A 24398-nucleotide genomic window follows, 5' to 3' on the forward strand; every position below is an offset into this window, starting at 1 on the left:
CTTGAGCTCCAGGCCTTTTCCCCGTGAGGAATTGGCACGGGGAAGTTTCCCCGTGAGGAATTGCCGTCTCGTCCGGCACCTCCTCAGACCGAGGTGTAAACTGCTCAGGTCCCAGTGAGTTCTGTCGCATCAGGCGTTTTACCGTTTTGTGTGGTAAGTGGTAAAAATGAAGCTTCGTGCCTTCATTTCATATTGCGAAGTCACCCGGAGGAAATCACCCTAGATACCTGGAAACCTGTTTTTCTGAAAACAAACCAAAAAAACCGTGGTATTTTCAGAAACCCAGATTCCACTTGTGAATTGTACGGTATGATTAATTATCTGCGGTAGCATCAGCAATTAGTTTTTTTCCTGTCTGTTCCTAAAGAACACGTCGTATTTTTAGACGAGGTAGATTTGGGGAAGTTGTTGGGATTCTTGCCTGAGGTCCGCCGCGGTGCCGGCAGCAGCCACCAGGGGGCGCGCGCTAGCGAGCGGCGTGGCCGCGGGGCTGCGGGGGAGGGGGGGCGCAGACAGGACCAGAGAGCGGGGCCTGGCAGCGGGCCCCCTGCAGGTGCCCGGGGCTGCCTGTGCTCTGAGCGGATGCTTTGGAACCCATTGCAGCGTGCGGCACAGAACAGGCGCGAGCGGGTGGAGGAGGCTGGCCGCTCGGAAGAGAAAGTGGGTCTCTGTGCAGGACTTGTAGGGAGTCCCCGGGGCCAGAGGGGCCACAGTGCCGAGCGCGTCTCCAGGGAAGAGAAGTCACCTGCGTTCGTCCCAGACCAACTACGGCGTTTTGCCGGTGCTCTTAACCCTAGGTGGAACCCTCTAGAAAACCCTGCTTCTGCTTTTATACCCCAGATGAGAGCAGTCTCGTGTTGTCCTGAGCTTGCTGCCTGTGCTCCTGCTGGGTTGGGGGTCCCCACCACCCGCTTGCTGCTCCTCGGCCGCGTGGTCCGCGTGCTCACCTTCCCACCGTGTCATTTGGAGACTTGAGACCGTTCATTTCTTTGTAAACACTGAAAGGTGACTTTTGGGAAAGTGGGTGTTCCATAGAGCTCCCCTAGTTGTGTTGACCGATAGATGTCGCGTGGGTATTAAAACGGAGACTTTTCACTTCGCGTACGGTATACCTTTTTGAGTATTTTTGTGTTCCCACCGTAGACCTTTGATAAATGCTTTACAATTAAACAGCCACATATGCCGCCGCTTTTCAGGGTCCCGTGCCTCCATCAGCTGTGTTTTCCGGCTGTCCTACTTCGCTAGACAGCATCTAGACAGGGTGGGTGGCGGCCCCCGCGTCGAGTCCTGCTGTGAGCGGGGTCCCGCCTTGGCCGCTACGCGCCTCGCTCTCGGCAGAGGCTGCAGCCTGCACGGCGCCTGGACAGTGTGCAGGACTGCGTGCGGCACCGCAGGCTTGAGAACGATCGGGCCCTTGAGAGTGGGACCGGCTGAGAGACCACACAGGTCTCCTCCTCTGACCTGGGCCTCCCGGATCCTCAGATCCTAAACCCCAAGGCCTCAGGGCAAGCTGGGGGCCCACGTGTGAGTCCCCTCTGTCCAGCACCTTCCTTTCAGACGTGTAAGATTCTCTCTTCACTCGATGGATCCTTTCTGTCTGTCTTCTTCACGAAAGGGTGTGGTTTTCAGCGCAAAGAGTAGCGGCCTCTGGAATGGTTGCCTTGGCTCCGAAGGTTTCATTGAAGATGTCACTTAGTAATCGAGTGTCTAAGTACAGAATGTGATCAGACTGTGCTGACAGCCGCCACTGGCGAAGCTGTCCCTTGCTGTGGGTAGCTGGAGGTGTGAAAGCCTCCTTGGTTTACCCCAGTGGTAATTGTGGGGTCCCCCTGCAAAACAGCAGTTTCCTCCTGTGTGATGTAATACTGCTTTAAAAAAAAAAAAATCAGTGAGGGTCTCATAGAAAATTGTGTGGCAGGAAGGTGTGCAAACGGGGGGTGACTCTCCAGAAGTGTGTGTCATTGGGCCTCACAGGGAGGGTTGAGGGAGAAGATTGAGTGACTCATGTGGCCGGATGATGCCAGATCCTGACACCAGACTGGGGGGTGACGGGGGGGTACACTCATGGGAATGGCTTTTGGGGACAGATTCTCTGGATCAGGGAGGAAAAATTGCTAGGGAGATAGTTTCCTTTAGTGATCCAAGTGTCAGCCTGGACTCGTATTTTATATTAAAGCTGATGTATAAATATGCTGGGTTTTGTTTTAAGCATATACAACATGAAATTAAAGTGTTTCTCAGGGCGCCTGGGTGGCTCAGTGGGTTGAGCATCTAACTCTTGATTTGGGTTCAGGTCATGATCTCAGGGCTGTGGGATCGGGTCCCGCCTCTGGCTTTGTGCCGAGCGTGGAGTCTGCTCAAGATTCTTTCTCCCTCTGCCCCTCTCCCCCCCTCACTCTCTAAAATTAAAAAAAAAAAATTTTTTTTTAATATTTCTCTGTTTTCTTCCCTCTAGAGTTTACAGATGCTTCCCCAGCAACGGAAAGCCATAGCTAAGTTCAAGGAACCGGCTCATGCGTTAGCATTTCAGCAGAAATTCCACAGGTAGCCTGGATATTCCGTGGTCGGGGTGACGGTGGGAGTGGGCGGGAGAGCCTCCCCGCTGTGGTTTGCTCTCCAGCAAAGCAGCCGTGGTTTCACACGTGTGTGTGCCCACCTGCCGTGGTAGAAACGCGCCAGTAATGCATGCCGAGCGCAGACAGCGTGCCCTTCCCCTCGTGCAGTGTGGGGCATTGGCTCCCGGGTTTTGCGTTGATCTGTGTCTGCATTTTTATGGAGTTGTCATCTGTCGGGACCTACTATCCTAGTTTTCCCATACCTTGGCGACCTGACCGCTCATCTGTGGCGCTCGGTCGGCGTTGACTGTTTCTTTCCCTCTCCGCAGGCACATGATAGATTTGTCCCACATAAACGTGGCCCTGATTGTTGAGTGATCTCTAGCAGGAGCCGCCGACCCGACACGGAACACTCGCTGTGGGATTTCTTCAGGGAAGCCGCGGCGCACACCCCCACGAGCACGGCCTCTCCGCGCACAGTCTTGCGTAACTGTTGTCCGGAGAGCGGCCGGCCCGGCGTGGACTCCAGCAGAGCCGGACTTGGGGACGTGGCGGCCTGGGCTCCGGTGTTACACGCTCCCTGTTCTGTTGTCACCACAGAGAACTACACTTTCCGGTTTCTTTTGTTTTCAAAGTGCTTACGATGCATGTAGCCCTTGTTCTTCGTGATCGTGCTGTGTGACCGATCACAGTGACTTAGGTTCAGGAAGGGACGTTAGCGCCACAAATTCTGAGTAGTTTCCACAGCAAAGAACACTTGATAATGGTTGCACCCATCTTCAGTGCAGGCTAGACAAGGGTCTTCCCAGCCGAGCGGAACCGCGCTGTCCTCTCAGAAAGCCCTCACGAGGCTCTTGGAAGCACGTAGATTAAAATTTGGGTGATGGTGACGGGCAGCCGCGTGTCCTGGAAAGCAGGACGTGAGGGCGGTTGGGAGTGATGCCCATTGTGTGGCAGATTCTGCTTCTTGTAAATACTCCAGAAGCACCAGCTGCGTGTTCCTAGTCGCGGAGGGGACTCCCCACCCCTCTGTGCACTCTTCCCCAGTAAGGCAGCAGTCCTGGCAGGCCCCGCCGTGTCTCCCTGGGCCTAGAGAGGGCGCCTGTGGCGCCGTCACCTCGCAGCCCTTCCGGAGCCCCGCCAGGTGGGTCGTGTTGCACATCTACCCCGTGAGGCAGAGGCAGGGGGACTCGGCCCGGCCCCGTGTGGTTTGTTCCTCTTTGTAAATGTGGCCCGAAGCAGCATATTTGTGTCCCTGGCTCTGTGACATACAACATTCTTCGGGAACTTGGTTATCATTGCTCTGATTAACTTTTTTTTTTTTTTTTTTTTTTTTTTTGAAGGCCTTTTGAGTAGGGCTGTGCTGCCCTTGAGCAGTATGTGCTGGCGAGTTGCCCCTCGTGGGGTGTGGTGTGAGGGATGGCTGTCCTCCCCAGACGGTGCAGCCCAAAGTGAAATTGAAATGTGTTCATGTGGCCCCGAACCTGCTTGAGGAGTTCTGGGTAGGCTCGTTTAGGTGAGACTCTTCCTTCCCGTAAAGCAACGTTTAGTACAGTTCATTCCGGTCAAGTCTTTAAAAAAGTGCCTTATTGTATTTCTGCTCAAGAACGAGTTTCACCGTTTGGGGTTTATACTAACGTGGACCTGAACTGTTTGAGCAAGTAACAGATACTAAGGCATACTCAGACTTTTTAGCTGTGTTTTATACCTGAGATTTCACGGCAGGTTTAGTCATAGAATTAGAGGAAATAGGAGCCTGCCGCCTCCAGATGCCACCGGTCAGCCCCGCGGGGACCAGCTCGAAGCCCCGGAGCCCCCGCCGCCAGGCACCCTCCCTCCTCTGAGCCTTCGCGTGGGGGCTGGGACCCAGGCCGCGTGAGCCTGTGTCGTGTTTGCACAGGTGAAATTTTATATTTTTTGCAACTTCAGTTGCCCGAACTGGAGGGGAGTGTTCAGACCCCGTGAGGCTTTCTGTGGCGAGGGTTCTAAGTGGCATCCCGCGATAGGAGGAGGCCTGGAGGATGAAGGTGGGTGTCGGCGGCTGCTTTTCAGAAGGTGTAGGTGCCAGGAAGCGAACGGGCACTCCCGGGGTGCACCCCCCAGCTGAGGCGCCTGGCCGCCTTGTTCCAGAAAGCCCCTGACTCAGCTGTGCCAAGCCTGCCGTGGTGCTCCAGGGGAGGGTCCGCACAGTCCTTGCCCTGTCCCTACCCTCGGTCGACACGCACGTCCTGTCCGCTGTTGTCACAGGGAGAGACGGATGTGTTCGTGTGTTTAAAAGCGTAGTTTATTTGGCTCAGTCCACAGAGAGCTGCGTTGAAGCAACGAGCTTGACAGCCTGCTAGTTATGACACATCCAGACCCCTTGCCGGTGCCGGGCAGTGGGAAGGCTTTCAGTTGACGGACTTGCTTTTTATCACCAAGAACCAACTGATGCAATAAAACGAGCTTAAAAATTTTTTACCATTTTCTGAAATAGTCTGAGTGTGCCGTATGGTCTCTGGAAAGTAGGCACATAACAAAGAGCTTTTTCCCTAGTTAGTGATGAGAAGTCATCAGTCCTGCGTGGGCACCGCTGTTCAAGACCTGGTGGTGACATTAAGGTCTGCTTTTGGCCTTGTCCGAGGACGATTCGGGCGCCATGGGACATGTGTGTCTGTTAACTGTCTACACACATGAGCCTTCTCTTGATGTGGTGTTCTTGAAAGCCTTTGGCCGCGGGGAGCTGGGCCTTCGTAAAGCCCTGGTTAGAATGGCCCCGTGCGCCCGGCCGTTGGCAGTGGCCGCAGTTAGTGCCGGCCGGCCCGGAGCGGAGGCTTGGTTTCCTTCAAGGGAGCTGCGGAAGGGAAAGAAGCAGAATTAGAAAGTAACGTTATTTCCATTCTCGGTGCGCTTTTCGCAGTGAAATCAGACCACCATAAGCCGAACCCTTTTGGAAGATCTGTTGCAACCATTATCTTTGTTCTTTATTTATCATGCATTTAAAATGACATGCAGAAGCATTTAACGTACTATGTAAATATGGACCTTTTAAAATTAAAATGTTAATTGGAAACGCTTTCAATTCAGCAACAGTCTTAGCTATTTGTTAGTTCTTTTGTGTTGTCTTTCCAAAGTTAAATGGATACCGTTCCATAATTGTTGATGTGTCTGTGTGTATATCCGATTTTTATAAAGATGGTAGTTAAGTCACTACATGTATCCTGACCTGTGTATTATTTGTTTCCAAATCCAGGAAGCTTAAAGTCAGTAAATACCGCTGTATCGCGTAAGGTAAATACAGTAGGTGACTATGTGGACCCAAGGTACCTTTTCCTTTTACATTGTCTTGTTTTGATTTTGTGCTGTAACATAAGATCACTTAGCTGCTTATCTGAGCATAACCTTGCATTACCGTTGGTCTGGCCACTTTTGTTAAGTCCTTATACTGATAATTCTAAGGGAGAAATCCTGTCTCTTTTTACCAGAACAAATGTTGAGGGTCCCCCCTCTTTCTGGACAGGCAGCGTCCTACGTAGGTGTCTGTGCCCTTCCCAGTGGGGAGCGGGCAGGGTGGCGGGGGGGGAGGGGCTTCATCATAACTACTTTTTATTTGAGTCGTTCTTCTCTTGATTTGTAACAACCCTGGATAAACCGTTGTTTACGCCCGGTTCTGTAGCGTTGCTAAGTTGTGACAGAGCTTGGATCCTGCGCCCAGGGGGCTTTTTTCAAAGAGCGTTTTGCTTAATTTGTAAACGGAAGACTGTTGCTGGAGGAGATTGGGAGAGGTGTCTCGGGTGGAGGGGAGAGGGGAGCAGGGGGCCTGGGACCGGGAAGAGAATTTTGCAGAATGAAGGAGTTGTACAAAGTATAATGAACTTCTCACACACTGACTCTTTTCAGAGGAGTCAGCTGGTCGAGCCGAGAAGCATGCGGGAGGGTGGGCTCGTGGATGGCTCTCGCTGGGGGACAGGAGGGCACCCGCCCAACAGGGAGGTCACCTTTCCGCGGGAGGGCCTTGAGCCCTTCCTCAGGAGCGGCCCGCGGAGGTACAGAGATGCCCCAAGGCAGGGCCTGGCTCAGAGGGGTTGTTTGCAGAACCTGTCACTTCCGTTCTTGTTTTCTTAAATTTTCTTTCCGCTTGTTGTGGTTTTTTGTTTTGTTTTTTTCTTTTTTTTTCTTTTTTTCTTTTTTTGCTGTCTTTGTTTTTAATTTCTTTGTTATTTAATTGAAGGTAAGCTCCACGCGCTTCTAGACCACTGGACTGACAGGGACCCTGTTGCGGGCGGTTGGGTTCTGGTGGAGGTCTGGTGCCCAATGCCCGGCGCGCTCCCCGCTCGGTTCCCTAGAGAGCCCGCGTGTCCGCCTGTCAAGAAATGCATCCCCAGTCGGGCCGGTGCTGCCCTCAGCAGATGGCTCTGGGCTCCTTTGCTGTCATACTGGCCTGCTCAGAGTCATTTTTAATTTCCCCTCCCTTCCTGCTTGTAGGATTGTTCTGGCTTCACATATTCACTGTTAGACCTGATTTTATTTCCCTGTAGTCAGGTTGAGTGCCCCCCCACCCTTGTCTGTTTATTTGGTGTTGGGGGTGGGGGGGCTTGTGAAAGGTAGCCTTGGTTCTTTACCAATTTTTAAGAGACTTTATTCTAAAAGGGAATCCCTGACGGGTGGGGCGGATGATCGCTGCCGGGTGGGCAGACAGCCCTGTCCCCCCGTGAAGGAAGCCACAGGAGCTGAGATCGCTTAGGGGAAAGTGTAGGTATTTTACTGTATTTAATGAGCATTTCAATTAACCTTTTCACCTATTTTTAAAACTTGTGAATGGAGTGTTATTTTGGACATTGGTAAATATGAACTCTCCAAAGGCGGTTAGCCTTGATTTACTGCTAAATCCTAAGGATTATTGTGTAAGGTTTTTTTGCAACCTATTTAATCTTCATCATTTAAAGCGCCCGTGGTTTTGTGTCCTAGAACCAAAGCAGAACTCGCTGATTCATATTGGATCCCAGGTATACCTTCTTCTGGTAGCGTATGGTTGGGAAGGATCATTGGTTTTACACGCTGTAACCTGCCTTTTCTAGAGAATGTTTTTAAAACTCTTAACTCTCTCTCCCCTGTGCCGGGTTTTGGTAGGAAGGCTTCTCGTCAGGACAGGCAGGTAGAGCAGGCGTCTTCAGTGAGGACTTTTTTCCCTTTTATTTCTGACCAACTAAAATGTAAAAAGACCGTGTTGGTGTTTTGCTGTGTTTTATTTTACTGATTTTAAAACGTACCTAGAAAAATACAGGCCCTTTAAAAAGAAACAACGTACCTTTAAATTCTGAGTACGTGGCACAGACTGGACAGGTACGCTATTTTTTAATATATTCTGTATTTAGTGGTTTTATATACTCTAGAGAGTAGACCTTGACATTCTTGCAGCATGCTTTCTTTTCAACTACTTTTTATCTTAAGGGCACACGTAGTGGAAGCTGATTTTTAAAGGCCTGTTTACATTTTATACACTCTGCAGCGTTGTCTTAGACCATACGATTTAGGGGTTTCTAACCACACACACAGCGCACTCACACCCTCAGCCGAGAGCTAGTGGACCGTTTGGTTTTCTTGTAATTCGTCTTTGCTTTTCGCAGGCATGGGGGCCAGGAGTGCTTTTCCTCTGTGAGGATTCTAACTCTCCGTCTTCGCCTTTAATGCCACCCTTTAATTTTCAGGTTCGACAGCAGCCCAGCCCGCAGCCTTTGCATTCCGAGCGGGTTCCCTGTGTGGGGCGTCTCCGTCCTTTTGTGGCGTTGCCGCCCCCCACCCCCTCCCCGGGGGCTCCGGAGCAGCGGCCTCCTGCCTCCCCCCCCCCCACCCCCCTTTCCTGTTCTCTTGCACCTTCCTCGCCCAAACCCCTCTAGCAGCCACCACAGGGAGCTTCTTCCCCATTCTGGAAAATCACTTTCTCCGCCTTCGTCCTCTCTGGATGTCCTCACCCTCCTCCTACCCACCTGCCTTTGGCCACGGACCTGTCCTTTGCTGACGGTGCTCTATTCTTACTCCTCTGTCTGCTCTTAACGTTTAGAATTCCTCCTTGGGGGGTGGGGGTGCGAGGCGGCCGTGAACATTTTTGCACGGCGTTGGCGTTCGACTGCGTCACCCCCTTTGCTTTGACAGGTTTTCCCTCCCGCTTTGTTCCTGCAGGTCTCTGCTGGAGAGAATAACGTCCGGATTCTGTTACTTTGCAGTGTGACCTTGCGGGAGCGTGTGGCGCCCCGCGATGCCGGCGTCCTGCCGCCCGCGGGGAGCGTGCGATTAACCACCCCTTTGTTTTCACCCCTGCTTTTACAGGACCTCTTGTGCATGAGTCAGTGTTAGTTGTAGCGCGCCCATTTTTCCACTGGAAGCGGCGGCCCGTTTGACCCCGTGTCACTGCTCCCGCTGTGATCCTTCCTAACCGTAATGCGCACGCGCTGCCGAGCTGGCCCGCGCCAGCTCCCGGGTGGAGCCTGACGCTGTGTCTGTCGGGAGCGCGTTGGGAGTTCAGAGACCGGCTCGCGACCGAGTTGCTTCCCTGTGGGTTGGCCTGCCTCACGTGTTCTGCCCAACACTGCACTTGCCCTTGTGGGGAAGGACGTCGCCTCGCTTTGCCCCGTCTCGCTGTGCGCTGATCACTGTGACGCTTTATCAGGAATCTGTGTGAGGAACACTGGTGACATGGTTGGAAAAATGTATTGTGTGTATCATTTGTGTGACTCCGTACGGAGGCGTGTCTCGAACTGTGTTGTAATTGGAAAGATGTGTTAATAAACTGCCTCGCGGCCTCTGCTTTGGTGCTCCGGTGTCTCCTTTGCCTCGCCGCCCGCGCCTGGTCCGTCCCGCGTCCCCGCCGTGCGGACGGCCAGCCTTCGGCCCTCCCGCGGGAGACCGGGCTGGTGTTTCCCCCGAGGAGTGGGGGTGTCCCCAGCGCCACGCACGCCCCCTCTGCTGCAGGCATCGGCTGGGAAACAGGATCTTGCCAGCGGACCCACGGGAGGGTCCGAGGGTCCGGCTTGTCCTCACCCACACTCTGTGGTCCGCAGGAGTCGGAACAGACTCGACAAAAACAAACAGCTTGTTTGGCTCTATTGGAAGTTTGGAAGGGGGGGTATTTTCTTTTTACGTTTTTCAAAAAAAATTTTAACGTTTATTTATTTTTGAGAGACCGAGATAGAGCACAAGCAGGGGAGGGGCAGAGACACACACACACACACACACACACACACACACACACACAGAATCCGAAGCGGGCTCCAGGCTCCGAGCTGTCAGCACGGAGCCCGACCGACGTGGGGCTCAAACCCACAAACCGTGAGGTCATGACCTGAGCCAGAGTTGGATGCCCGACCAACCGAGCCACCCCCCCCCCTTTTTACATTTTTTAAACCATTATGAATGATTTTTACATCTCTTCAACATTGGTGCTCTGATGCTAATCATTAACACCCAGGGTGGAGGTTACCGGTCACCCCCAGGATGATGCCTGTGACACTCTGGTTTGGGGTCCCCCAATGCACATTGTTGGGCATCCATTTTCCATCGAATGCGTCATCCGAGTTTTCCATGTTGCTACGAATTGCTCCGAATTCCTGGTCTGAAAACGGGGTACTTGTAAAATATCCCCCCACCCTGCCGGTTTGGAGAAGGAACACCTCCCCCCCCCCCCCTCCAACCCCGCCCCCACCTCCGCCCCCACGCCTGGCTGGGCTGGGACAGGCCAGGCTCTCCCTGGCGGGGGCCCTGCACTAGAGTCTCGTGGGATTCTGGTGGGTGGCACTGGCACCACTCCTCGCCTGTTGAGACCCACCTTTCTGGTCTGTGGGGAGGGGGCTTACCTTGTGATGAAGGAGCAAAATGGTACTGGTGACCCGTGACACCGTGCCGGCTCTGTCAGCCCCTCAAGTTGGCCGAGGTCTTCGTGCCCTTCCTGGGACACAAGAAAACGGCCGGTGTCCCTCTTAGAGGGACCGGACCGTCCCTCTCCAGCCGGGACCACCTGCTGCGGGACTTCAGGTCTAGGTCCTTTTTCTGGTTTCCCCTCCGCGTGGGACCTACTCGAGTTCCAGTGACGAAGGCCAGGCACGGAACGGATGGACGCGGTGTCCCCACAGGCAGGTGCGGGGGCAGGTGGGCGACGGGGGACGGGGGTTGGGGAGGGAGGGAGGGCGGCGGAAGGGCCTTGGCTCCTGCCCGAGCACCAGCCAGGCCTCGCTGACAAAAGTGTTACCTCTGAAGACACCTAGGGACGGACTTTATCACCGTTCTCCCGGATGGGAGGGATGCGTGGGAGGAGGCCCGAGTTTGGTTCTGGGTGAAAAGGAAAGGTAAGCGAAGAGGCAAACTTGCGGGAAACGGGAGGAAGGGACAGCACAGGTCCACATGTTTGATTAATGTCTCAGATCTGACTTCCTGGAGTTTTTAAGCCCAAATCAGAATCTGAGGAGGCAAAAACCATTTTTTTTTCCATTTTAATCCGTATCCTGTGGGTACGTTGTTCTTTGTCTGAAAGCTGGCGTTTGCTGTGAGGGGCGGGAGCCCTGCATGGAAACCTCTAGGCGCGGGTGGGCGGTGGGCTCCCCGGACCCGGGAGACGCCGGGCAAAAGGGCGCTCCTCCCGAGAAAGTTTCCGGCTCTACACTTGGTCGCCCGGGGAGGGTGTTTGTGCCGGGGAGGCCACGGGTGGGGTGTCACCGATGTCTGGAATTCAGGGTGCGTGGGGAGTGCCAGCGGGCCTGGGGTTGGGGGCCCGGGGGCGGCTCTGAGCCGAAGGAGTGATGGAACCGGGGTCAGCAGGTGGGCGGGACAGGGGGGTCGGCAGTGGGGGACCAGCGTTGGTGCAGGGGGCGCTGGGGAGGGGAACTGGGGGGGGCGGTGCAGCGGGGGTGCAGTCAGGGGATGAGAGGCCGGCCCGGGGGGCTGCACAGAGAAACCCCACCTGAGCTCGGGAGGTGGTGCCGCGGGAGGGGCTGCGCTGGGCCCGCACCCTCCTCCCGCGAGTCCCCGATGGTGCCGGGCTCCTGGGCCAGCAGCCGGCTCGGGGACCCCCGCCGCTCCCGAGGAGGCCCCTCGGCCTGCTTGCCCAGCTGGAGGGTCCGCAGGCCGGGAACACGGCTGCCTTTCGCCCTTGCCGCCCGATGGCCTCGGGCTCTGGGGTGACCCAGAGGTGGCCCTCCTCTGTCCTCCGGGAACCTGGCCTGAGCCCCACATCCCTGCGGGAAGCGGAGGTGAGACGGTAGCACCCCGCTCCCCACCCGGGCTGCCGTCTGTGGAGGCTCAGGCCTCCCCACTGGCCGACCTGGCTCGCTTCCTTCTCCATTACTTCCGTCGTTTCCGCAATACAGTCTTCTTTTAAAAAATATACTTTTGTACATTTTTGATTTTAGCGAAAGTGCATGATCGGGGAGGGGGGCAGCGGGAGAGAGGGAGAGCAAGAGAGAGAGGCTCTCAAGCAGGCTCCACGCCTAGCATGGAGCCCGACGTGGACCTCGATCTCACAACCCTGCGATCTTGACCTGAGCTGAAATCGAGTCGGACGCTCAACCAACTGAGCCACTCAAGGCACCCCTACAATGGGGCCCCTGCGAGATGGGGACCCCCTCTCCCCCTCCCCCTTGTGAGCTGTCCAGGCCCAGGCCCCCTGCTGACATTGTCATCGCCAGGAAGCAGCCTCAGGGCTGTGCGCCTCCTGGGACCCCTGCCGTCCCCGGGCTCGAGGCCCGCGATCCTTCTCCCTCTGCAGGGCCCCCCCTTCAGCACCCCCTCGCCCTTCTCGCCCAAGATCCGTCTTCTGGGGTCACTGCTGACCATCTCCTTGACAGCCTTCCGTTTTCTTTTCCCCTGGAACTGGTGCTCGTCTGAAAACTCTGAGTCCCCATGATCCTGGGCTTGCATTGCAGCTGGAGGCCAGAGTTGGACACATAGGCAACCGTGCGGCCTGGCCTGCTTTGAGCTCTGATGGCCCCGAGGGCTGCCGGGAGATCCTCCGTTGCCGTCAGGCTCCCGGGGAGTGTTTCCTGTCTGCTGTCCACACTGTCGACGGCGTCCCCTCTGCTCTTTCTCAGACACCCCGTGGCCTCCCCACGCGTTACTCCCAACAGGAGAGCTCAGGGAAGGGCGTCCCCGCCACCGCAGGCCGGCCCCCCCACCGGTACTGCACCCCCTTCTCCCGCCTGCTGAACACCGGCTCCCCAGAAGTCTCTTCTCCTGAAGGTTTCCTTCCGAGGCGGACCTGTCCCGCGTGCGAACCAACATGCGGTCAGAGCCTCCCTGCGCTTCGTGACCACCTTCAGCTGCTTGCACGATGCTGTCCCGCTTTGTGCGAAACTCACTGAAAAAGCTGTCTTTCTTTTCTTCTGTCTCCCATGTTCTCTCTAACATCTCTCTTGAGGGGCGCCTGGGTGGCTCAGTCGGTTTAGCGTCCAACTTACGACGGGTCATGATCTCACGGTTCGTGGGTTCGAGCCCTGCGTCGGGCTCTGTGCGGACAGCTCGGAGCCCGGAGCCTGCTTTGGATTCTGTGTCTCCCTCTCTCTCTGCCCCTCCCCGCCCCATCTCTTTCTCTATCTCTCAAAAATAAACATTTAAAAAGAATTAAAAAAAATAAAATCTCTCTTGAATCCACACCAGGCTGGTTTTTGAACCCAGCCCAGGTCGGGCGGCTGCGTTCCTCCCCCCGGTCGCTCCCGACAGGACCCCAGGCGGTCCCAGGGCTCTAAAGGTCAGCTGCAGGCCGGCGAGTCCCCCACTCGACCCTGCCCCGCAACTCCCCTGAACGGGGCTCCAACCTCCCTTTCTGCTTGGGTGCCTAGCAGGCGTTTCGGACTCCCTGCCGAGCTCCGAGCCCCGGGTCCTTCCCTCAGTCTCCCCCCATCCCAGTAGATGGCAGCCCCTTCCTTAAGGACGCCCCAGCCCCAGGCTTCGGGGTCAGCGGCACCGCCTACTAACAAGCACACCGGTTGCCGGGCCATCCCGGTCTTCCAAGAGCGTCTAGAATCTCCCGGCTCCGCCGAGACCACCCTGGCGAAAGCCACCGAAGCCTCCCACGCGGGGGCTGAGCCAGCCTCCACGGGGCTTCCCGTGTCCTCCCTGCCCTCCTGCTCTCAGGCACCAGACGTCAGCCGGAAGGATCCCGTAAAATACAAGATCACTGCGTTCGGGGCGCTCCGGAGGCCTCTCGTCTCACTTGGATAAAATAAAAATGCCTAAAAGGCACAGCACGGGGACCGCCATCGACGGCACCGCAGGGGCGCCGGTGGCGGCAGGTGCCCGTGCGAGGAGCAGGTCGCAAGGTGCAGGCTTGTCCGGGGGCTGCTGGGGGTGCCCCGGGCTGGCCTAGCCCGCTGTCCCCTGGACTGCAGCAGCTGATGAACCGCAGTCCCCCTGCACCCCTGGCGCCCACCCCCCCCCCCTCCCCCTGCATCCCCCGACTCCGGGGTGGGACAGGACTCTCTCTGTGCTGCCCTCCTCGCCTGCTCCCGCTCCCTCCCGAGGAACCAAGCCGCCTGCCTGGCCGCCTCCACTGGGAGGCTCGTCCTGGTTGCTCGCTTCTCAGAACGTCCGGTAATTTGGGGCTGGACAGGACATTTTGGACGCCTCATTTCGCGAGTCCTGCAAGCAGCCGATCTCCTGGAGGGTTAGCCTGGCCCTTCCGACACTTGATTCTCAGCCCGGTTTGGCCAGCTCTTGGGAAGGCCTTGCTCTGGTGTCCTGGCCCCCGCGGCTGGCCACCTCTCCTAACGCCCCGCCGGCCGTCCCCATGGCGCCAGGCCCCGGACACACGCAGCTTCGTGGAAAGCCGAGATTTCCGGGCACCCTCTGCGAGTTTCTGGGGTCCCCTCCGCGTGTGGCCCCAGCCGCTCCCGCGGCCCCAGAAGCCCGCCGCCCTCCACTCGGGCCCCATCCTCGAGCACTGAGCTCTGGAACGTTCCTCCGGGCACGCAGCCCGGGTGACCCTGGAGCTGGTGGTGTGCGACGGCAGCCACACCTGTTCCCGGAGGCGGGCTCCCCGGGCGCGGTCACCGTGTCGTGGCTGGAAGTGGACGTCCTGGCCTGTCCTGTGGCCTCCATAGGCTTCACTACCACCCGCCACATGGTCATTTATCCATTTTGTGGCTCATGCCTCCCTTCACCCTGTAAGTAAGTAAACCGGGGGCGGGAAGGGAATTAACTGTGCCTGTTTTTTTCCTGTCGTGTCCAGGGGCCCGGAGCTGTGTGTGGCGCCCAGGGGCACTCGGGTCACTGCCCGCTGACTCAGGTCAGCCCCGGCTCCCCACGCGCTGCTGCGAGAGCGGTTTCCACCTGCCCGTGGGCCGCGCCCCACCTGGGGACCACAGACCCCCGGGAAAGACTTTTTTTGTCCAGTCTGCAGGGGGGTGGGGTGCTGAGCATCGGGTGAGGGGAGAAGCTTCGGGGCTCCTTGGAATCCAGCTGTCACAGACCCCGCAGCAGTGAGCAGCACACGGATGGGGCACGCGTGACGACAAGGGACAGAGCCCGAGCTCTGTCCCCACCGTGGACCACCTGGTCCGCCCGGGGCGCCAAGCGGATGGAGGTGTCCAGAAACCGACGTGGCTGGAGGCCGGCCGCCCAGCTGTGGCTCCTTCAACAGAAAGCAGCTGTGTCTGGTGACCCCGGCGGGGGTGGGGGGGGGGGAGGCGGGCGGGGACCTCCAGCCTCACGCGGCTCTGCTGGATTTCTTGGTGGCTCGACTGTCAGCCCCAGGCTTTACCCAGGCTGCGGGTCACAAGATACACGCGTCTTTTTGAGAAAAATCTTGAAGTTTATTTATTTATTCCGAGAGAGAGAAAAAGAAGGCGTGAGGGTACGCGTGAGCGGAGAAGGAGCAGAAAAAAGAGAGAGTCCCAAGCGGGCTCTGCACGGTCGGCACGGAGCCCAGGGCGGGGCTCGAACCCACGAACTGCGAGACCTGAGTCGAAATCAAGAGTCAGATGCTTAACCGACTGAGCCACCCAGGCGCCCCCTGTACATATTTTGAATATCTGTATGTAAATAAATAAATGTTCACATCGACTTTATAAGATATGGCATTATGGTTCCTGGTCCTCCTTCCTTCCTTCCCTCCTCCCTTCTTTCTTCTTTCTTTCTTTCTTTCTTTCTTTCTTTCTTTCTTTCTTTCTTTCTTTCTCTTCTCTCTTTCTCTTCTTTCTTTGCTTTTTCTCTTCTTTTTTTTTCTTTCTCTTTCTTGTCTTTCCTTCTTTCTCTTTCTTTTTCTTTCTCTTCTTTCTTTTTCTTTCTCTTCTTTTTTTCTTTCTCTTCTTTCTTCCTTTCCTTCCTTCTTTCTTTCTTTCTTTCTTTCTTTCTCTCTTTTCTTTCTTTTCTTTCTTTCTTCCTCTTCTTTCTTTCTCTTCTTTCTTTTTTCTTTTTTTAAAAAAAATTTTTTTTTAACGTTTATTTATTTTTGAGACAGAGAGAGACAGAGCATGAACAGGGGAGGTGCAGAGAGAGAGGGAGACACAGAATCGGAAACAGGCTCCAGGCTCTGAGCTGTCAGCACAGAGCCCGACGCGGGGCTCCAACTCACAGACCGTGAGATCATGACCCGAGCCGAAGTCAGACACTTAACCGACCGAGCCACCCAGGCGCCCCTCTTTCTTTTTTTTTCTTTCTCTTATTTTTTTCTTTCTCTTTCTTGTCTTTCCTTCTTTCTCTTCTTTCTTTTTCTTCCTCTTCTTTTTTTCTTTCTCTTCTTTCTTTCTCTTCTTTCTTTCTCTTCTTTCTTTCTTTCTTTCTTTCTTTCCTTCTCTTTTCTTTTTCTTTCTTTCCTTCTTTCTTTTCTTTCTTTCTTTTCTTTCTTTCCTTCTTTCCTCTTCTTTTCTTCCTTTTTTTCTCTTCTCTCTTTCTCTTCTTTCTCTCTTTCTTTTCTTTTTCTCTTCTTTTTTCTTTCTCTTCTTTCTTTCTTTCTCTTCTTTTTTTCTTTCTCTTTGTCTTTCTTTCCTTCTTTCTTTCTTTTCTTTCTTTCTTTCTTTCTTTCTTTCTTTCCTTTCTCTCTTCTTTCTTTCTTTCTTTCTTCCTCTTCTTTTTTTCTTTCTCTTCTCTCTCCTCTTTCTTTTCTTTTTCTCTTCTTTTTTCTTTCTCTTCTTTCTTTCTCTTCTTTCTTTTTTCTTTCTTTCTCTTCTTTCTTTCTCTTCTTTCTTTCTTTCTTTCTTTCTTTCCTTCTCTTTTCTTTTTCTTTCTTTCCTTCTTTCTTTTCTTTCTTTCTTTTCTTTCTTTCCTTCTTTCCTCTTCTTTTCTTCCTTTTTTTCTCTTCTCTCTTTCTCTTCTTTCTCTCTTTCTTTTCTTTTTCTCTTCTTTTTTCTTTCTCTTCTTTCTTTCTTTCTCTTCTTTTTTTCTTTCTCTTTGTCTTTCTTTCCTTCTTTCTTTCTTTTCTTTCTTTCTTTCTTTCTTTCTTTCTTTCCTTTCTCTCTTCTTTCTTTCTTTCTTTCTTCCTCTTCTTTTTTTCTTTCTCTTCTCTCTCCTCTTTCTTTTCTTTTTCTCTTCTTTTTTCTTTCTCTTCTTTCTTTCTCTTCTTTCTTTTTTCTTTCTTTCTCTTCTTTCTTTCTCTTCTTTTTTTCTTTCTCTTTCCTTCTTTCTCTTCTTTTTCTTTCTCTTCTTTCTTTCTTTCTCTTCTTTCTTTCTTTCCTTCTTTCTCTTCTTTCTTTCTTTCTTTCTTTCTTTCTTTCTTTCTTTCTTTTTTAGAGAGAGAGAGCTTTGAAAGCACAGAGTGGGGAGGGGAAGGGGCAGAGAGAGAGAGAAAGAATTCCAATCAGCCTCCGTGTTCAGGGCAGAGCCCGCTGTGGGGCTTGATCCCACAGTCCTGAGATCACGACCTGAGCCAAAACCAAGACTCTGTCGCTCAACCTCTGAGCCACCCGGGTGCCTTTGCTTGTTCTTTATAAAACAGATACAGAATTCTCTAGAAAAGAGATTTGGATGGATCAGCTCCATCTACAACGTATTGCATCTCACCGAATCTGAGAGGGTACCTTCTTTCCTCCCTGGACCTTCTCCAAGACGCGGTGCCTCTGAGTCACCATCCCCGCAGGCACTTGTGACGGTTGTATACATTTTGTGGTTATTCTGGGAGGCCTCCCGATGACTTTAGTGCCCTGGCGGATCGGCAAATGTCCACGTGAGGACTGTTGGCGGGGGGACCACGCTGTCAGAGCCATTGCTGGTTCGGTCAGGCGTCTTTGGGTAAAAGATAGAAAAGCCACCATTTACCGGACACTCACGAGCACCGGGCCGTGCAACACACGTGCGTTCCTCCTACGCGTTTAGTGTGGAACAATCCTGTGCGTCATGGGCTGTTTGCGAGCCCTTCTGGAGCCTCGAGAGGGTCACAGCGGTCCGTACGGGATCTCCAAGTCCGGCTGACCCCAAAGGCTGTGCCTTAACTTTTCTGCTACACAAAGACAGTAAAAGTCACCAGAAAGCGTACCACTGAGGAGGACTTTCACGACAGCCGCTCCAGATGGGTTCGTACGCATATATTAGGTTGAAGCCTAGGAAAGCTCCACTTCTGTACCTGAGAAATGGGAGCATGCCGGGACCTTCATGACTGCTTCCTTCACTCTGTAGGACGCCCGGTTCCATGGTAACGAGTACCGATTGAGGCTCCTGCTCTCCGTTGCTGCAAAGTATTCCACGGGGTTTAACTAACCAGGTAATTAGCCGAATCCGTGTGGGTGGACACATAGGTTACGTCCAGTTAGGTATATGTCGTGTTGCCGTAAACACTCTTGTTCAGTCTCACAGGGGCTCCGGATGCTCGAATTGCGGAGTCAAGGTCTCACGTGTTTTCTCTTTTGCTACGTTTTGTCTTCAACTCTCTGAAATGGTCGTATGGTTGTCCCCGACCACACTCACACCACGATGCTGGACACCCCCCACTTGCTGCCCCGGTTGTTAGAGGCAGAGTTTGCTCTGAGACCCTGCACAAGAGCACAGAGGACTTGCACACAGTGGTGGCAGGACTCGGCTGTGGAGAAAAGCTAGAGCCTTCCAGAATGGTGGCTCTAGGAGCGTCGTAGGTGAGAGCCGGTGCCCCTTGCTGCCTGCCGCACGTCTGCCGGTGACAGACAGGTGGTGCTGAGCGTGATCCTGACTGACTGGAAGGGCCGATGGGATTGAAGTGTGTTGTCCCAGGTCTGTGCCCCCAGCATGCCTGTGACACTCCTGGTGTTGAGGTCAGGGGCACCCAGGTGAGAAGTGAGAGCCTTTCCTAATCAGGGACAGACCCGCAGCACGGTGGCCCAAGACCAGCATTTGGAGCCCTGGAGTCTTGGGAGGAAGCCTCTAGATCATTCTAGGCCAAACTCTCATTCTGCGGATGGAAAAGGAAAGTTTGGAGGCCGACCCTGCCCCTCCTCCACCCTCAGTTTCCCCGCCTGATCCGTGAGCAGGGTGGGCCAGGGACTCAGCTCACCGCCAACCTGTGGCCAGCGCCACGCCTCCCCTCCTTCCACCCTGCCCCTCGGTGTCCAGAACCTTCCCCCTGCTGTTCCCCGTGGCTGCCCCTGGTTGACACATGGGCTCCGTTGCGTCTCCTGAGCCTCTCGTGGGCAAGGCCACACTTGTTTGGGAGCAGGTGACACCCAGCCTACGGTGAACCCCGTGATTATACAAACGGTGGAGGCGCGAGGCGCGGGCATCGATGCCCTTCCGTGTCCCCAAGCCCACGAGGGCCGCCCGTGAACCGTGCTGGTGTGTTGATTTGTGAAGTTAGTCGTGAAGAGTCTTAGGAAGAAACAACCCCAATTCGTGGTGAATCCGTGTTTTGAACCCCCCTTCTCTTTGGGAAACGTGGAATTATATTCAGCGGGGACTCCCAGAAAACTGCCCTCCCATGAACACAGTCTCAGTGCACCTGTCGTCCGGCTGGAAGAAGGGGGTCTTCCCACTTCCGGGGCGATGCTTCTGCGCCACCCTTCCTCCGCCCGGCGTCCTGGGGTCGGGGGTCCTCGCAGCGGCCTCCTGGTCTCCCTGTCTCTCCTCCCCCAGACAATGAAGCCGCCACGGGCACAGCGCGTCTCCATGACAACCGCATCCTGCCGTCCCCGCTCCTCTGGCGCGTCCCGGCTTCCCAGCAGATGGCGCTCTCCTACCGGGGAAGGCCTGAAGCCAGGCGAGCGCGCAGTCCCCGGGGATGCGGTCCCGCCTTCGTTCATTTGTTGGCTCGCTCACTCACTCGCTCACTCGCTCACTCATTAATTCAGCGCTTCCGGAATACCTGTCCATGGCCTCCCCACGGTGATGGGCACGGAGGACAGACCCTTGAGCGAGACAGTCCCAGCGCTGCCCCCATACTGATGACAGCAGGTGCAGAGTGCGGGAGCCGGACTGGACCTCACCCCACACGGGGACCCTGAGCCCCGGGAACCACGGTGGCTTGTGCAGCCTGCTCTGTGCAGAGCCGAGAGCAGAGCCCGGCTCTCCAGTCTCCCCGTGCTCATCCGCGGGGGTGGCCCCATTCCTGGGGAAAAGCACTTTCCCACCAATTAGAGTATTTTGGAAACGCCTTTTTGGGGGGGGCCTTGGCCTTGAGCCTGGTAATATGAGCCTCGTCTCTTCATGGATGTGTGGCCTCATTTGTTTTCATCCCCAACTCCACAAGATGCTTCTCTGAACGACTCCTGATCATTTAGAACATTCCAGAAGCAATAGTAAATGCACAGGCACCCAAATCTCTAGGATTTCCCCCCGGGGCAGCATCTTGGTGGCTGTTCCAGGATTTACTGGTGACCGAGTGTCACTAGGACGCATTTAGAGAGGAAATAGAACAAAAAATTTCTTAAATGTTTTCAAATTAAAATGGTTTGTTTTGCTTACAAAGTGGCAAATTGTCACTGAGACAAATGTGGAAAATATAGGTAATAAAAGAGAGAAAAGGAGGTCACTTGTAACTCCAGCACCCAGAGACCGTCACTGGTAAGATTTCAGTGTGTATCCTGCCGAACTTTTTTCTAATACACACACATGCGCACGCACACACATGCACACCCCCCCACACACACACATACGCACACACAAATGGGACCAAAGTGTACGTAATGTTTGGGAACCAGCTGATTTTCTCCGTATAATATGTTGTCACTATCTTCCCATGAGGTTGAATATTTTTTGCAGCTTCTTGCATAGTCGTAACAGTAACCCATTCAGTTGTATATTACACCCGAATTTATTCACCCAATTCCTTAGTGTTGGGCATTGAACCTGCGGCCCAGATTTGCACAGTCACAGACCCCCCTGTGGAAAGCATGCTGGAACCCACGGCACACGGAAATCCTGGCCATCTCCTTGGTATAAGTTCTAATACGGTAGAATTACCGAGCCGATGGAGACATAAAATTCTGAGGCTTCGATGACTTATGGCCGAGTGGTGCGGAATCAACATTAATTCCACTGCAGTCCTACCCCCACGTAGGAGAATGACGCCCTCTCCCCCACCCCTGGCGCTGGGTGGGTGGATGAGGCAACACCGGCCATGAGCTCCAAAGCCGATTGATCGAATCCTGGCTCCGCCCCTTGGCTGTGCAATCTGGGAAAAACCGTTTGCTTCCTTAAGGTTTCCTTTTGTCCCCTGGAACGTGCAGAGACGAATGCCTATTGGTGATGAAGATGGGAGGGAGAAACCTCTCTCTAAGTGTGCCGCGTGTCCCAGTGTGCGTTTTCCCTATCGTGCTAGGGAACTTGAAGAGCGTGAGCTCTCGAGGACCTTCCGCAGCCCCTACAGCAGCCTTGTCAGTTCCGAACCTATCTGTTGACCCCAAGTAAAAACCCGGAGTGCCGTCTCTGTCCACACCCCATTTTCCCCGACAGTCACACGGGGGCAGGAATGGAACCACTTGCCGGCGCTCCCAGCTGTGTTTGCACCTGCGGGAGTTGTGGGTGCCCCTCTGCCTCCACCCCTGCCTCTCCTGGGCCCCCAGCCCCACGCTACCTGTCCCGTGCTGCCCCCCTCCCCATTCCGTTCCTCCCAAATCCTATTCTCAGACAAGGATTTGATATTTAAGAAGTGACTTTGATGTCTGATTCCCCAGGGCTGTAGTATTTATAGCCGAAGCTCTCTCCTTACAGGAGGAAAGGCGGCTTTATCCCCCGCCTACTGAGTTTGGGTGCCCTTGACATCCGGCATGGTCGCGAACGCCCTTCTAACTCGGGAAGGCTGGTCCTTGCATGCACACGCGCACACGCACACACACACACGCACACACACACGCATGCTGGCACACTCTATCCACACGCCTCATGCATCACACACACACTCACCTCATACACCTCATACACTTGCTCATGCGCACACAACACGTACACTCTCACAGGTGCACACAGCCACACCCGAAAACACTATCCAGGTGTGTGTGTGCCCACACACCAGGAAGCTGTACCCCTTCCGTGGCGTGGGAAGGGAGGCAGCGGGAGCGAGCGCCCCGGCCCCCACCTGTCGCGGAGGAAAGTGGAGGTCACGGGTGGCGGGAGGGGCAGGTGGGGCGAGATGAGGAGGCCTCCCAGCCCCCAGGAGCCGGGGCCTGTGTGCCGGCTGGCCCGCCGGCCGGAGGGGAGCGACAGGGACAGGCGAGCCGCCCGGGGCTGCCCCATCAGGACGTCCCCCGGGAGAAAGCCACCCCTTGGCGGCTCGGGACAGCAGAGTGTGTGTCCCTCTGCCTGGGACACTCACGGGCAGACAGAAGTATTTTTAAACTAATTTCCCTGACCTAAAAAGGTTCTTTTCTGACTGAACACCTAGTCTTTAGGACCGACATGGGAGCACTGCCTATAAATAGCTCAGCACTCCAGCTGGGCTGGCGGTTGTGGCCACCGCCGGGCATTGGGGACACAGCTCAGGCCTCTGCAGGCGTCCAGGGGCCCAGGGGGCGGGGGTCCGGGAGTGGGGCGCCGCACTGGGTTGTTTAAAATGGCAGAACCGGGAGGAGATGAGACGGGGCTGGGGCCAGGCTCGTCGGGGCCTGGTGTCGGTCGCCCCCGGGCCCGCCCCCCACTGCCGCCCGTCCTGCCCCCTCGGGGCAGGTGCAGGGGGCACGGATGGGAGCGGGCATTCCAACTGCAGAGGTGAGTGGCTGCAGGGGAGGGGTGGGGAGGGGCACGGCGGCGTGAAGACGGCGACAGGATCTCCGCCCCGCGAATTTAAAAATAAGTTTATTCTTTTGAGCAATGAAAGCGTGCTCCGTGTGTTGAGCTGGGAAAGTCTAGACAATACAACCAACCCGTATGTATCCAAATCCCTCAGATCCCAGCGCACCTGTGCCGGGGGCCGCCGCCGACGTCCAGAACGGCCGGGACCCTGGTGGGGAAGCGTCCCGACTCCGCTTCGACCTCTTGGCTGACGTGTCGCCTTGGAGTGTGGCTCTTGTGTTTATGTTCCCACGGCGGTGGCTGTGGCCTGATGATGTGCGTCCCCAGGCGCGGGGCACGCTGGCTCGGTTTCCCTGTTGGCTCTCACCCGTGCTGGGTACCCCCCTTCCTCCTGGCCCTTCCAGCCTAGGCCCTGGGGGAGAAAGGGAAATCCAGGGCAGGGAGGGGAAGGGTCTGCGACCCAGCGTGCCCCTCCCCCCGGGGCTGCCCCACGAGGACCCAGAGCCCTGCCTGCTGCCGTGGGAGGCCCTCCCCCCCACCCCCCTTCCTCCTCCCACTCTGGTACAGCCCTGCGTGGACGCAGAGGGGAGACCTCGGAAGGGCCCGTGGGCGGGCCCTGAGATCAGTCCCCTGGTCAGAGACTACGCTTCGGGGACACGCCTGTATGTAGGTTGAGGCTGTGCCGCTGACAGTGGGTGTGATATGTGGGTCAGTCTAGCACAGGTACAGCCGACTCTGGCACGGAAAGGATGCCGGACATTCGATGTGAGCACTGGTCTATTAGATGTTCCCCCCCCCCGGAACCTCTTCCTTAAAAAAGAGGAAGAATCGAGAAGGACGCGTTTCCTGATACCCAGGCCCAGGGGCGGTGCTGAGGTTTGCGGTGGCCTTAGACCCGCGTCTAAGTGACCGCTGGGCTCTGATCGGGGGCGCCCCGGAAGAACGTGCTCTGCGGCAGAGAGGACGCTCGGAGAGAGGGTCTGGACGGCAGCCCTTCCCTCCATCCCCGGTCCCAGTCCGTAGAAGCGCCAGCCAGCCCTGGATTCCAGGGAGAGGGCGCTTTCCTCACAGCGGAGCCGGGCGGGACCCCTGTGCTGGCGGAAGGTTCTCCTCCCTGTTGGGGATGCGCGGTCCCCCCCCCCCCAGGAGGACCACGGGCTGGGCCGCGGGCTCTCGGGGGGCAGCTGCGTCTCATGGCATCCATCCCACCGAGGTGGGCCTCAAGGACCTGTTGCCAGGGAATCGGGCGCCTTCACCTCCAGAACCTTCAGGCTGTAAGGCTGTCTTTTTCCTCCGTGTGTACACGGACTTGGTCGATGTCACCTGGATCCGGGTGGAGCCTATGGGACACCCCAACCGGCCGGCCTTCAAACAGCAGTGTTTCTGGGCCTCACGGACCTTGAGTCACCTCCTCCCCACCCTGTGAGGGCACAGAGGCCCCGCGGGGTCAGCCCTGGGTGGGGGGGGCAGGTCTCGGGTAACACCGGGGGGTGGGGAGCGAGGTGCCCCCCCCCCCCAGCATCCAGTGGAGAGGTCACACTGCCCGTCTCCAGGACAGTCGCCTCCGTGCTTCCTTGGTGGCTGCTGCTCACTGAGAATACAGCGGTCCTCAGAGCGGGGACCGACCCGGGCCCGGCCCGCCGGGCACGGGGCGGGGGGGGGGGGCACCGAGCTGTGAGTTGGGTCCCCGCAGGTGGGGAGGGAGGCACAGGACCCGGCACCGCCCGCTCAAACCGGCGGGTCCGCGGGCAGGTGCGC

The 24398-nt window shown here is 55.7% G+C and overlaps 1 protein-coding gene across 2 annotated transcripts in view; it reads left to right on the plus strand.

Annotated features, from left to right (window-relative positions):
• RBM33 (RNA binding motif protein 33) overlaps positions 1–9338 on the plus strand; it is a 134514-nt gene extending 125176 nt beyond the window's left edge. For both annotated transcript variants that reach the window (XM_042976261.1, XM_042976270.1), the window contains exons 17-18: positions 2456–2544; positions 2885–9338. In XM_042976261.1, the coding sequence (XP_042832195.1) occupies positions 2456–2544; positions 2885–2933 (138 nt within the window). In that variant the 3' untranslated portion in view covers positions 2934–9338. The remainder of the gene's footprint in view (positions 1–2455; positions 2545–2884) is intronic.
• The last annotated feature ends 15060 nt before the right edge of the window (positions 9339–24398 follow it).

The sequence above is a fragment of the Panthera tigris genome, chromosome A2 (assembly GCF_018350195.1).
Source record: "Panthera tigris isolate Pti1 chromosome A2, P.tigris_Pti1_mat1.1, whole genome shotgun sequence".
Lineage (NCBI taxonomy): Eukaryota > Metazoa > Chordata > Mammalia > Carnivora > Felidae > Panthera > Panthera tigris.